The 14996-nt window shown below is 47.3% G+C and overlaps 1 protein-coding gene across 1 annotated transcript in view; it reads left to right on the plus strand.

The window, feature by feature from the left end:
- CNTN6 (contactin 6) overlaps positions 1-14996 on the plus strand; it is a 165699-nt gene that overhangs the window by 114746 nt on the left and 35957 nt on the right. The window contains 2 exon segments of the mRNA XM_036333342.1: positions 528-657; positions 1791-1941. Of these exon segments, the coding sequence (XP_036189235.1) occupies positions 528-657; positions 1791-1941 (281 nt within the window).

The following is a 14996-nucleotide window of genomic DNA, read 5'->3' on the forward strand; positions in this document are numbered from 1 at the left end:
CAAAATTGTCACTCTGCGCCCCAAATGGGAATCGTAATGGGTCTGGGCTGTGTAAGCTCACCTTATAGTTGGCTGCAGAAGAGAAATGCAGCCCCCACTACGTATGATGCAATTAGAAAATTCCCAAGTGATCCATCCAAGTCTTTTTGAGACCTTGTGATGAGAAGGCAAGGATCCATTCTAACTCGGATATCCGTGACTAATATAGTCAATAATGGGAATAATTGGAATGGTGATGTGTTCCAAATTAGATCCTATATAAAGGAATGTAACATACACTCTATGTAGATCATGCCAATTTCCACAGGAATGAGATAACAGAGTACACTAAAATGACACCGGGCATATTTCCATTTTTCTTAACGTCAGGAAGCTGCTCGGGGTCCCTCTGTGTATGCGGCTCATCTTCATAAGCATCAGTTCGCATCATAGCACAGCGATTGCACAGACGGTTCATAATCGGCCCTGATGAAGAGAACGCCCGCGTTAACATCCCAGCCTCTTTACATGACTCCTTTTTTTATTAGGAAAGAATTCAAGTAGAAAATGGGACACTCACCATAACTATGCTGAATGTGTCTGACTCTGGTGTCTACCAGTGCGCTGCCGAAAACAAACACCACACAATCTATGCAAACGCGGAGCTGAGAGTATTAGGTAAGGCCTGCATGTATAACCATGAGATTCAGAATGAGATTGAGCAAGACGTGACTAGACAGAATCTTGGCCCAGTTCTTCTGTGACTCAGAAATTGCTTTCCCTTGAAACAATGGGGAAATGTCTACTGGTAAGTTAGCTTTTGAAAAATGTAGGTGATCCTATTCTGGTTGGGGAATCAGCCAGGGCTCCCGGAGGCGCCACCCCTGGGCCCACCCAACCAAGAGGCTCCTCTAAAGCTTGTCCCAGCTGAGGTTTTGAATATAATGCAGAAAGTTCCAGCAGGAATGTTTTCAGGTGCAAATAAAAATAAAACCAAGGAAAGGAAATCTCAGTTTACAGTGACTTCACAAACAGGGGTTCCTTTATCTCTTAAGGAGAAGGTCAGGGGTGATGGCTGAGCCTGACACAGCACCATGGTGATGTCATTCTTTTTTAAAAAAATATATTTTTATTGAGTTCAGAGAGGAGGAGAGAGGGAGAGAGACACAGAAACATGAATGATGAGAGAGAATCACTGATCGGCTGCCTCCTGCACACCCCCTACTGGGGATCAAGCCCACCACCTGGGCATGTGCCTAACTACGAATCAAACTGCGACCTCCTGGTTCATAGGTTGACGCTCAACCACTGAGCCACACGGCTGGGCAGGGTGTCATTCTTTACACGTTCCTCAGGCTGCAGCCTTGTGGTTCTGGGATGCCTGCTGTAGCTGCCAACATCAAGTCCCTGTTCGAGGCAGATGAGAGAGGCCATGGGACTGACGTGTCTCTCCCTCTCCTGGGAAGAGCAAAATCCCAAGTCCTTGCAGCATCCCTTTTACGTCAGGGACCAGAACCCAGCCAGGGACCACGGTGCGGGATTGGTGGAGTTTCCCACAGTCCCCCTGCTTCTTACCACGATGGCTCGTTCCCTCAGCAGACCTTTACTGAGCATTCACACAGTGCAGAGCCTGGGGCTGCAGGGAGAGGAAGCTAAGCACAGTCCCTCTGGTGCAGCAGTCGACAACTGGGGTCCGCGGACCACTGCTGGTCCATGAGGTCCCAAAGGTTGGCGACCGCTGCATATGGCTTGCATTCCTGCAGGTTAATTATGTGAGTGATTCAATAGCTTTTAAACATTTTGTTTTTTAGCTTCAGCTCCTGATTTCTCCAAAAATCCCATTAAAAAAACTTCAGTGGTTCAAGTTGGCGGGGATGTTGCCATTGAGTGCAGACCGCGGGCCTTCCCCAGGGCCACCGTCTCCTGGAGCCGAGGCGCGCGGGGCCTGGGGCGCAGCCGAAGGTGAGTGTGTCTTTGTGTGTTTTCACCATTTGAAATATCTGGGAATATAATGCCTGCTTTGTGAGGTCTTTCCAAATCCCCTCCCACATGGTAACCCACAACTGCTTATCTGGGTATTCGGAAGTGCCCACGTGGCAGAAACATCAAAGAGCCTCCCAGAGCTGAGACAGGCTGCGTATGTGGCTGCAGTACATTCAGGGCTTGGAATAGATATAGTTTCAAAACTCCTTTAAGACCTCTTCCTCTATCCGGCCTGTAGATTTTTCCTGACACCCCCCCCCCCCCCCATGGAGGAAGAAGAGTGGTGCACAAGGGGAGGGAGACTCACACCCACACACCTGGCCTGTGTCTTTCAAATGGTCACATAGGTGTCCGCTCCCCACAGCATGAGCTCCGCACCCGAGCCAAGGAGAGAGGCTCCGGAGAAGGAAGTGGTTTCTTCCTTGTGGAGGAGATTCCTGTTGCCGGGGGAGCTCTGACAGAGAGAACAGGGAGGGAGAGAGGGAGAGAGGGAGGGAAGAAGGGAGGACAGGAGGAAGGAAGGAAGGAAGGAAGGAAGGAAGGGAGGGAGGGTTTTTAGTTTTTGACCTTGGAAATACCTGTACAGGGAAAAGTACCTTTTTACTCTCAGTTATAAAATTTCTACATGGTCCTGTCTACTTTGAAATGTCATTGTCACTAACTCTTGCTTCCAATAAAGCGTAACTACCTGGGGATGGTTGAGAGGGCTCTAAAGACACCTATTTAAAGGAATCACACTGCACTGCCTACTTATATAAATGGTGCCATGGATATATGTAGGCAATTTCCTCCACTCTTGTGTGACCCGAGACTGCGCACACCACAGCCAGTCAGGGACGCGGCCGCGGCGTGAGGCCAGGTCTCCCGTGCCCACGCGAGCCTTTCCTGCTGTGTGGATTATGGGAACTACTCAACTCTGTATGTTCCAAAGGGCTGTCATCAAAGGATTTAACCAAATTTCACATCAAGCAACAGTTCTCAGTGTGGTTCCCATGTTCTTACCGGCCTGTGTGCACGACTGAAGCCAGGGCTATTTCAGGAGCTCTGCCTTAGGGGGCTGTCCCCGTGGTGGCTGTCAGAGCCGTGAGTTCTCCTCCAACTGAAATAGGTCGACAGCACCGCAGACACACACCCACAAGGAAGAAGGCCCGGGTATGTTCCTTCGGAGAGAGTGGGGTATTCGACACAGAGCCCTTGGGGGAATGGGAAACCAGGGTTCTGGTCCCAGTTCTATCACTGGCCAGTGACCTGACCTTGGCCCACTTGTTCCCTCTGAGGTCACTGTTTCTGGGATTTATTGAAGATGAAATGATAGGAAAGCACCTTTAAGAAGCATGAACCACTATCCCAGGCAGTGATGTCGGAACAGAGATCACATATTTGAAATCAACGCAGCCGTTCACCTGGCAGGTGTACTGGCACATTCTGTCCTAGTGATAATTGTGTCCCTGATCCTGAATTTGCCCAAGTGGCCAAGTGACTGAGCCAAACATGGTCATTTCTGAGAATTGTCACAACAGGTGGCATGATCTGGCTGGATGGGTCGGGGGTGACAGAGCCCTGAATGCCAACTGTAAGCACCCCCAGGGTCCTGAGCCCCATCTTTAGTTCACCGCATGAGGCCCAGCACCAGCATAAACCTGGAGCATGGAGGAGCGTCAGTAGACATTTGCTGGGTCACTAAATCAATGGATGTCAGAATTTACTTTGTTTTGCTTATGTCCACCTGCCTTAAAGTGAAACCCAAAACTCATTTAATAATTAATAGGTCCATGATGTGTTCATTCATTCATTCTGTAAATATTTAATGAGCTCCTATTCTAGCCCAACTGCTAAACTAGGGAAACATGTGGATAAGGCGTTGAGCTGACCACCTATGCCACACACATTATCCTTTCCTAAGGAAGAGTTTTCTGTAAAGTTAATGGAGTCAGGATCTGCATTCAAGTCCCAACTCTGCTCCTCACTCAGTCGATAACTTCCAGCAAGTCCTTTTTTAAAAAAATTGATCTCAGAGAGGAAGGGAGAGGGAGAGAGAGATAGAAACATCAATGATGAGAGAGAATCATGGATCGGCTGCCTCCTGTACGCTCCCTACTGGGGATCAAGCCTGCAACTTGGACATGTGCCCTGACCTGGAATCGAACTGTGACCTCCTGGTTCCTAGGTCAATGCTCAACTACTGAGCCACACAGGCTGTGCCCAGCCAGTCCTTTCCCTTCACGGGTCCTTTGCTGAGTCACTTGAAAAATGGTGAAAATCGTGCTCCTCTCAGATGGTTGTATGAGACTTGGTGACAGGGCAGTGTTGGGGGGGCAGGGTGATCGGGTGGGTTTACTGCTGGGGTCCAGCCTTAATGCGAACCCCAGGACAGGTCCTCACCTCCCCGCCTGGTGACACTGCAGCCCCTGTCATGGAAGTCAGAGGACACAGAGCTCTCCGGGCATTCGCACGTGACCGGGGCACCAAGCCCACACCTGCCAAGTTTGATTAATGGCTCTTTTTTCCCTTGTGGATCCACTTAGCGAGTGAAGACAGAAACCAAAGGTCTGGATTTATCTCCGTCTGCCCGGTGATCCCTGGGGCATTCACCAGGAAGTGTTTGCCCTGGACACACAGCTTAGATGTGTCCTCTGAAGGGACATTAACCAAGTGGGCATATAAGCTCAGAACGGCAGCAATGAGAGAGGGAGAGAGATGCTTTCTATTGTTGAAGGTATAATAACTGAATTCATAAGTACTCTACCACATTTCTTCCTCGTGTTCCTAAAACACCTCAACTCTATCCCAGTTCTCCCTAATTCCCAAAATAAATAAAATAAAACACAGCAATATGTCAGGCAAATGGGCATTCATAAAGAAAATAACCATTTTAAGTGCTTCCTGTATGCTGGGCAGTATACCAGACACTTTCAATATTCCAAAAAATTTAAGGACCCTTTTTCTCACATTCCGATGCATTTCTGAGAAACGAAGTTGACACAGAGCACATGGGTATGTTTGTACCACGTTTACCACAGAGAGCCAGGGACAAAGACGTCATGAATGAGGCTGAGCTCATTCCCCAAGAATCGGGTCCCTGGAGGACAGAGATTCTGTCCCTTGGTCCTTGGTCTCAGAAAGGGACCACGGGCCACAGACTTTACCAAGCGGACGCTGCACACCTAGGAGCCAACTGCATTAAACATACTCCCCACCCCTCCCCGGCTCAGAGAGTATTATGGGTAGTTGCACCCAGATCTGCCATCGGGGTTCAGCCTGGATCATCCTACATCAATGATACCCTTACACCCTGCGTGGCCCTGGCCTTAGCAAACGCATGTACCAGTGGGAACAGCGGGCCCAGTTAGGTGGCATGGAATCTAGTAAAGGAGCTTATTTAGTATTTTTGCCTTTAAGGAATAAAACTTGGAGGGCCCTGCCCTGGCCGGTGTGCTCAGGGGCTGGAGCGTCAGCCTGTGGACTAAAGGGTTAAGGGCAGGCACCTCGGTTGCAGGCTGGATCCCCAGCTTCAGTTGGGGTCTGTGCAGGAGGCAACCAGTCAATGTGTCTCTCTCACATAGATGTTTCTCTCCCCCGCCTCCCTTCCAATCTCTCTAAGAAAAAATACCCTTGGATGAAGTTTAACAAAATTACTTGGCAGGCCCTCTCTACTTCCATCCCCAGGCACTCTAGCCCGGAGACGCCCTCTTAGATCCAGGTTCCACGGTGGGACAGGGCTGTGGGCGGGGGCATGGAGAGAAGTCAGGAAGAGTGGAGGGAAAGCAGAGACCAGGGGAAGGAGACGAGGATGAGAGGGGAGCAGGCCGTTCTCTGTGGTAGTCATTGAGGGAGCACTAGATCTTTCTTCTCGCTGTGGGTAGAAGGTGCCTTTGGGCAGACCTGTCTGGAGACCCTTGACACAGACACACAGAGGGACCAGGATAAACTAGCTTGTCTTCATCCTGCCACTTGATCAACCTGTCGGTCCTTCCTTTCGTTACAGAGCCCACTGCCCTGCATGGAGCTGCCCCACTGTCTCCAGGAGCCTCAGGCCCACCTGCCCCGTGGGCAGCATGCTGGCAGCCTGGAGCCAGGGGCCAGCACTATATGCTCACTTCCCCCTGACCCTGCTCTGTGTGTCTCTCAATGTCTCCTTTTTAAAAAAAAAATATATTTTTATTGATTTTTAGAGAGGGAGAGGGATAAAGAGGTAGAAACATCAAAGAGAGAGAAACATCATCGATCAGCTGCCTCCTGCACAGCCCCTACTGGAGATTGAGCCTGCAACTGAGGAATGTGCCCTTGACAGGAATCGAACCTGGGACCCTTCAGTCTGTAGGCCGATGCTACATCCACTGACCCAAACTGGCCGGCACTCAATGCCTCCTTTCTAAATCACCACCATGCCTTTTTCTCTTGCCTTTACCCCCTAGTGCTCAGCCTTAATCAAGACCCCATCCACACGTGCCTCTTCCATGCAGCTGCAGCCAGGATATGGCTGCCAGTAGGCCGGCCACCCCGCCCCTTTCTCTCCCCGGCAGAGCTCCCTAATAACTAGCAAATAAACCTGATTGTATTTTGTATCACCAGCTCCTTAATGCAATCGTGCTTAGTACATCAGGTAGCATGATATCAAGGAGGACAACGAACCATATGCCCAGTGTTCGAGGGAGAGTGACAGGCTGCATAATGCCTGGCTCATTCCCGCCTCCCCTCCGCGCTGCTTCTGTGTAATGAAATTTTACATCGTTCACACGCGGCTCCTGAGAGCCTTGTTACGGCGAGGCCCTGCGAGGGAATACAAGCGAAGATGTCAGGAGGGATGTCAGCCGCCATCTGCCGCCACTGCCTCCGTCCCGCGAAGATATCACGAGCCCAGATCCCGAGGGTGCCCGTCAGTCTGGCCCTCACTTTTCCTTCTCCTCACCCAGCGTTCCTGGCTCTGTCCCCGGCCTCTCTGGGCTGGGCACTGACCATGGGCAGGCTGCATGCAACACCACCTGCCTGCGCGCTCCCACAGCTCTGCTCAGGGAAGGTGTAAGGCCCACTTGCCTCCACCTGCCCGCACCGGCCCCCACCTGCCCCCACCGGCCCCCACCTGCCCTTACTTGCCACCGCCGCCCACAGCTGCCCTGGGTTAGACAATCCTTGATGATGGGAGATGACATCCCATAGCTTCAACCCAGGGCAGAGAGGACTAAGTAGAATTCCACCAGCACACAGCTCCTCCCACCAATTCCTGCACCGCATCCTACACGGAAAGGTGTGAGCTCCGTGCGGAGGGGCTGGGAGGTCGCAGACTGTCCCTGGGTTTCACCTGTGATTCCTGGAGGCAGCAGGTGGGCACACAGCTCCCAGAGCCACGCCCACGGCTGTGAGGCCCTTCCAGGGAGCAGGGTGGGGAATCGCATTTTATAGATTCTCCCTCTCTGCTCCCAAGAGAAGCTCCGGAGATAAGAGAAAACACTGGTTTGGCGCAAACTATTACTTAAAAGCTACAAACTTTAGCGAGTCACTTTTTCTTCCAGAACTCGGCTCCCTGTACTGAAACACCCGGCTCTTCCTCCACTCTGGGCTGAGGAGACGCAAGTGCTCGGCGCACTTATTTATTTATTTATTTTCCTTTTGGTTACTCCTCACCTGAGGATATTTTTCCACTGATTTTTAGAGAGAGCGGAAAGGAGGGGGAGAGACAGAGAAAAACATCTATTGGTTGCCTCCCGCACATGCCCCAACCAGGGCTGGGGAGGAGCCTGCAGCCAATACCTTTTCAAAACATGAATACACTTCACCTTGCCATGGTGTCCAGTCACTTTCCTGCTCTTCGGTAATTTCCGAGTGACATTTATATCTCCCAAAGTTTACATAAATATTCAATAGCAATGATTTCATAGGCATAAAAGGTCAGTTATTATTGCAGTTTAGACAAATAACCTTTTGTTCTTGGTTTGATTCGGGTTAAAGAAGTGATTACTTGGTGTGCTTACAGTAAAATGAGCCTTACTCTGGACACAGGTGTACGGTTACACCCACACCTGCGGGCAGACGCCGGCGGGCATGCAGGACATAAATAACAGAAGTAACCAGATAGAAATAGGATTGCTGTCTGGACAGAGATTATGATCCAGTTGAAAAAGTAGCCCAGCCAATGTTGCTCAGTGGTTGTGTGGAGCTATGAACCAGAGGTCACGGTTCGATTCCCGGACAGGGCACATGCCCAGGTTGCAGGCTCTTTCCCCAGTGTGGGGCATGCAGGAGGCAGCCAATCAATGATTCTCTCTCATCTTTGATGTTTCTATCTCTCCCTTTCCTCATTGAAATCAATAAAAATATATTTTTTAAAAAAGTAAAATTCAAACCCTTTGTGTGGAAGCCAGTCTTTCAACATCTTTTCAACGAAGAGCAAGTCTGGGCATTTCCTGACTCACTGGCTATTATTTTCCCATTTCTGGATTATTTATTTATTTATTTATGCTTTTTTTCCATGGTAGAACTGTTTTTTTTCCCAGTGAAATTTATGCAAGCACCCATTTCAGAAAACATTTGAAATGGAAGTAATCAACTGATGTCCCAGAGGTCCCCACTGCCTCTCCTCCCTGCCCCCAAGAACCCCAGATCTCCCGAGAGCACAGTGTGAGGATTACTGCTTTGAGTGACAAATCACAGATTCTCAAGTGTGACTTGTCAAACTGCTCATTTATTTATAAGCACAGTTGCAAACCCAGTTGACAGGCCTACAGAATGTTCCGGGTTTATAAATGTGAATGTGCTCAGTCTCCTGGGAGAGGCGGGGAGGTAGGTACCACCTGTGCAGAGAGGCACATATTACTGTCACCACAGATGAGATGGAGATGGGGACATAGTCCCTCCCTCAGCTGCAGGCCCAGAGAGGCTGCTGGAGGTGGGGGGGAGGGGTACGGGGGCACCCAGCTGGCACCGAGGACTCTTCCAGGACAGGAGGGTGCGGGGTCAGGTTCCTTACTCGGCTGCTCCTGCAGGGTCAGGTTCCTGTATGCGGCCAGGTCAAGGTTCATGCTGCTTTTCTGTCTGTAAGGTACATATTTCCCCATGATCCCCCCAAAAACAAACTCATTTTGTGAGTCAGCCAACAGGTAACTCTGACTACGTGAGGGGTGTTCACATATACTTAGCCCATACGTTTTCATTCTACCTCAGATTAAGTTGACCAATCCAGACAGCAATCCAGCCTCCCCAAACTTGACCCTGAGTCTCATCCTATATAATGAAGAGCTAATATGCTAATTAGACCGAACAGCCGAATGACCGTGTGGACGACCTTCGGGACGAAGCCTGGGCTGCGAGTGGGAGCCCCTGGCATGAATTTTGTGCATCGGGCCTCTAGTCATGTAATAATAATAACAGTAACATCCATCTGTGGCGTTCCTGTCATGGATAGACAGTGTGTTAAGATGTTAGATACATCATTGGTTTTAGTTTTCACAAGATACCAATGAAGGGAGTATCATTTATTCATATTTTTAAAAGATATTTTTATTGATTTTAGAGATGAAGGGAGAGGGAGAGAGATAGAAACATCAATGATGAGAGAGAATCACTGACCTGCTGCCTCCTGCATGCCCCACTCTGGAAATGGAGCCCGTAACCTGGGCATGTGCCCTTGACCGGGAATGGAAACATGACCTCCTGGTTCAGAGGTCGATGCTTAACCACTGACTTACACCAGCCAGGCCCTCCCACTGTCTTTTCAGTGGGTTCTCCCCAGTTTTTTCTTTTAAGTCCTGTGTTCACAACTTTTTTGTCCCTTGGCCAACTTCTTAATTTCCTATCTTTTGATTGCTTGATCTGCAAGACGTGTTAGCATATGCATCTGCATTAATTCTCTCTTGTGTTGTCTCAGGTGCCCAAGAGTATGCAGCAAACAGGTTGCTTTTCTTTACCTTTCCCTCCATCTCCCCACAAGCTTGGGGCTCCTCTTGCCCCCACCTCCCACCCCGCCCTGCTGCCCGGGTTCATGGAGCTCAGCCTCCAGTCTGATGCTGCTATCTGTGTTTAAGCATATTTCCTCACAGGGGCTGGTAATCAGCCCACACGCCCTGGTGGGCCATCGGCACAGACACATCACGACCCCATAACTGCGTCATTCAGCACTGCCCGCACCTGCCACCTCAAATCTGTCATAACTCAGTCACCCAGGGTCGAGTCTGTGTTAGTGTGGTGTGTCAGCCACCATGAAGCTGGTGCTAAATGACCTGCGTGTGTTAAATGAGGAGTCACACAGTCTGAGGAATTATGAGCTCTGAGTGTTTGGCACCTGGTGTTGGCTTGGAAGTTTAGGGCAGTAGAATGAGAAACTTGACTTTGTGACGCATGGCTGTTTATACCAGCAATTACGCCTTAGACATAAAATACAACTGCAGATATTGGGGATTAAAAACAGACACTGCGGCAGTCATGTTCTTATTTCATGTAAATCGTTTGAGTCCATTTCTACTCCCCGCGTGTAACACCTCTGCACAGCCCTGGGCTGGTTAACCCCATTAGCTGTATAATGGCCTGGATCTTCTTCGATTGCTGGGTTTCTGGGAAGCATAACGTTAGCTATTGAATCTGTTTAAAATAGATATTCCTCCAGCGCGTTGAGAATGTTTTATAAAAAGGACAGATCAGAGCCCCACGCTGCCTGGGTTTCCCCAGACACCTGAGAAACACACACTTTCTCAGGAAATGTAGCAAAATTCAATTGATGTGCTACCGGTTTGGGAGGCCCCTTGGGTAGGTTTCCATTTTGGTTTAATTTTTCCATCTGCCCACCCCCTCCACGCAGACACAGTCACACCCCAGCCTGGAGCGACTCTGTGCGAGGAGCCACAGAGCACTGTGATCAGTGGGGGCCCGGGACAGAGGCTCAGGACACACCACAGATGGCACCGCTGTTTTCTGTGAACCAGCTGAATAACTAGGAGCCCGCCAATAGGGCCCGCATTCACATAATCAGCAATTTCATGACAGCCTTCACTGGACCTTCAGTTTTACGAGTGAGAGTTTACAAAAGAGTAAATACCTGCAAGTCTTATTCCTGATCAGCCAGATCTGAATGAGTTTCTCCGGCTGGATGCGTACCCTGCGTCCCAAGGTGCAGACCTAATAGCCATTCAGTCCAGTCACCACCATGTTCATACCTAGAGCCAGCTCTCATTTTAAACAAAGCGGTTATTTGACTAAGTGACCTCTAGTTAGTTCACGGAATTCGCTGATAATGTTTATAAACATACATCCAGGCCTAGGAAGAAAAAGCCAAAGATTTTCGAGTAGATATACTAGTAAACAGAAAACACATATTAATTAACTACTTATGGCTGTCTGTATCCTTGGAGGGTATAAGGAGATAAAGAATGAGAGCTGCCATATTGGGGATACTCTATGCTCTAGACTAGGGATGGGGAACATCTGGCCCTCAGGCCCTAGAAGGCCCAAGAAATCATTTGGTCTGGCCTTGCCAAGGCATCAGGGGTGAGTTAATTAAATGTTTGACCAAATACAGCATCTTAATTTTTATGTTTATAATTCTGTATGGCCCGAGAATGATGTTATAAATATCCAAATGGCCCTTGGCAGATAAAAGGTTCCCCCCCCCTCCCCCCGCTTTCACACTCCAGACTTATGCTCAGCATTTTAACATCCTTTTTTTATTTTTTTTTTATTTTTTATTGATTTTTTTACAGAAAGGAAGGGAGAAGGATAGAAAGTTAGAAACATCGATGAGAGAGAAGCATCGATCAGCTGCCTCCTGCACACCCCCTACTGGGGATGTGCCCGCAACCAAGGTACATGTCCTTGACCGGAATCGAACCTGGGACCCTTTAGTCCCAGGCCGATGCTTTATCCAATGAGCCAAACCAGCCAGGGCTCATCCTTCTTAATTTTAAAACAAACTTACATTGTTATTACTACTATGATCCATATTTTGCATGTAAAATTTAAAAATCAAGCAAGCGATCCCAAGCGACACAGCCAACAGGGGCAGCCAGAGTCAAAGAGAGTCCAGAGTCTCAGAACCCATCACTCGCCTCAAGAACTTGCAGTAGACTGAGGGGGTGAAGACTTGTCTGAACAGGAAATTGTGACAAAGGATTAAGAGCATGAAATGGAGCAAAGATTGTCCTTTCAAGAAACAGGGCTGGGTCACCTTGACAACCATATGCCAAATAAATCCTATATAATAAAAAGCAAGTGCGCTAATGAGACCGAACAGCACAATGACCATCCAGACGACCTTCCAGACGAAGCCAGGCTGTGAGGGCCGAGCCCCTTGCACAGATTTCGTGCATCGGGCTCTTAGTAAATAAATAAAAGGACCCCAACACAGGCCTTACACCCTTCCCCCCAAAATAACTCAAAACTGATTTACAGGCCTAAAAGTGGAGCAGAAAACTATAAAATCCAGGAAGATAATAGGATGAAACTGAGACCACCTTGGGTGTGGTGATGACCTTTTAGATACCACTAGGAGGGCAGATCCAGGAAAGAAAGGCATGGTAAGCTAGACTTCATTCCAATTAAAATCGTGTGTCCTGTGAGAGATGATGCCAACGGAATGAACAGGAAAGCCACAGTTTGGGAGAAAATATTTGCAAAGGACACTAATAAAGGACACTAACCTGAAATATATAAACAAATCTTAAAACTCAATGGTAAGAAAACAAACAACTCCTTTGAATAATGAGCCAAAGACTTTAGCAGAAACATCACCAAAAAAGATACTCAGATGGCAAATAAGCACATGAAAAGATGCTCCACAACATATGGTGTCAGGGAAACACAATGTAAAAGGAGACAGCACTGCACACCTGTGAGAATGGCCCAAACCCAGGCACTGGCAACACCCAATGCTGGGAGGATGGGGTGGGGGAGGGCAGCAGGAATCTCTCGTTGCTGGTGGGGATGCAGATGGTCCAGAATCTCTGGAAGACAGTTTGACAGTTTCTTACAAAACTAAATATACTTTTACTATACAACCCACCAAGCACACTCCTGGGTATTTACCCAAACACGCGTCCACACAAAAACTCACACATAGATGTTTATAAAAGCTTTGTTCATAATTGCCCAAAATTCGTAAGCAACCAAGATGTCCTTCAGTAGGTGAATGAATAAATAAACTGTGGCCCATTCAGACACTGGAATATTATTCAGTATGAAAAAGAAATGAGCTACCAAGCCATGAAAGACCTAGAAGAACCTTAAATGTAAATTACTAAGCAAAAGAAGCCGATATGGAAGGTTACAAACTGGGGACTGCAACTCTATGATGTTCTGGAAAAGGCAAAACTGTGAAGACAGTAAACAGACCAGTGGTTGCCAAGGAATGAGGGAGGGAAGATGAAGAGGTGGAGCACAGACAATTTTTAGGACAGTGAAAATACTGAATGATGCTTTAATGGTGGATACAAGTCATTACACATTTTTCCAAACTCTTAGAATGTACACCATTAAGGGTGAGCCCTACAATGAATTGTGGTATTTGGTTGATCGGAATGCATCCATGTAGGTTCATCAGTTGTGACCAATGACCACCTGGTGGGAATGTTGATATGGGAGTCTGCGTGGGGGGTGGGGGGGGGATGGGAATCTCTGCATCTTTCTCTCAACTTCTCTGAGAACCTAACATTGTGGTGCTCTTTTGAACTCTCAAAAATCAAATTCAAAATACAAGGCAGCATAATGATTCGGTAGAAAGAGCACAGACCCAGGATTCGAAGACTGAATCCCGGCTGTGGTTACCTTAGTATTAAACCCCTGAATATGTTTAATTGATGTGGAAAACCAACTGATCTTTATATTGGGAGAGGGGGGTACTGTGGATTGTAGAATTTATTTTCTGGGACCCATTCAATCATCTCCCTGGAGATAGCAGGTCCCTTTTACTCTCTCTCCACCTCTTTCTCTCTTTTTTGGTCTCTTTTTCTGAGTTCTCTCTTTTGGGTTTTTTTATTACTCTGATCTTCTAAGGCAGTGGTTCTCAGCCTTGGCTGCACATTAGAATCACCTGGGGATCTTTTTAAAATCCTGATTTCTGGGCCTCATCCTCTGGAAATTCTGTTTCTTTGTTACTAATGATGAGGCCCAGAAATCAGGATTTTAAAAAGATTCCCAGGTGATTCTAATGTGCAGCCAAGGTTGAGAACCACTGTTCTAAGGAATGACAACATAGGTTTTCATTAAGGCATTGATTACATCTTTATGTTTGCCCTGGCCAGGGGTGTGCGATATTTTGTGTGTCTAATTGCCAGTAGAGCCATTGGCATTAGGAGAACCTTTATTTCTATTTACATGAGCAAGCTTGGTATTTACTTGTTTGTAGAGCATGTCTGTCATTGCTTGTAGCTTGTTAAAATAAGGAATTTTTAAAAGATAACCTATTAAATGACACTGATATTGGCATAGATGTTTCACATTAACTATGATAATCAGGTGCTGAAATTATTAAAAATATAATATCAATATTTGATCTAAAATGGGTTTCAGTGGGACATTTTACCTAAAATCTAAGCTGTGCAGAGTTAAAATTCACACATACTTTTCTACTTCTTATCTAACTCAGTTTAATCCAATTTATTTTACATTTTCTACAAATCAGTAAAATTAGACAGTCAATTAAAATTTCATGGTCTACAGTATTATCTTTAGACAAAACTGGGAGCAATACTCTAGTTAATAATCTAACTATAAAAATAGCAGTATTGCTCTAGTTTCAGGAATAAGAAATTTTAATTGCCCAATGTCCTAATTTTTTGTAGTTTAAGAAATTTAGCTATTGCTAGTCTTCCATATCCTCAAATTTCATGATGGCCTGTGGCTGATATAAACAAAAAATGAGAGCCTTCTCATTTCCTAGTTCCACAGTGGAGGCTACATAGATAGCTCTACTTTCTATAGGCAGACAAAGTACATACTGGATATGTATTTGCTTAGTTGTTGCGATAAAGTGGATGATGTGAATGCTCATGTCTATTCTATTTATGAAGTTTAAATGAATGGACAGCACATGCAACCCAGCAAAGCAAGGGTGA

The sequence above is a fragment of the Myotis myotis genome, unplaced genomic scaffold (genome assembly GCF_014108235.1).
Source record: "Myotis myotis isolate mMyoMyo1 unplaced genomic scaffold, mMyoMyo1.p scaffold_m19_p_13, whole genome shotgun sequence".
NCBI lineage: Eukaryota > Metazoa > Chordata > Mammalia > Chiroptera > Vespertilionidae > Myotis > Myotis myotis.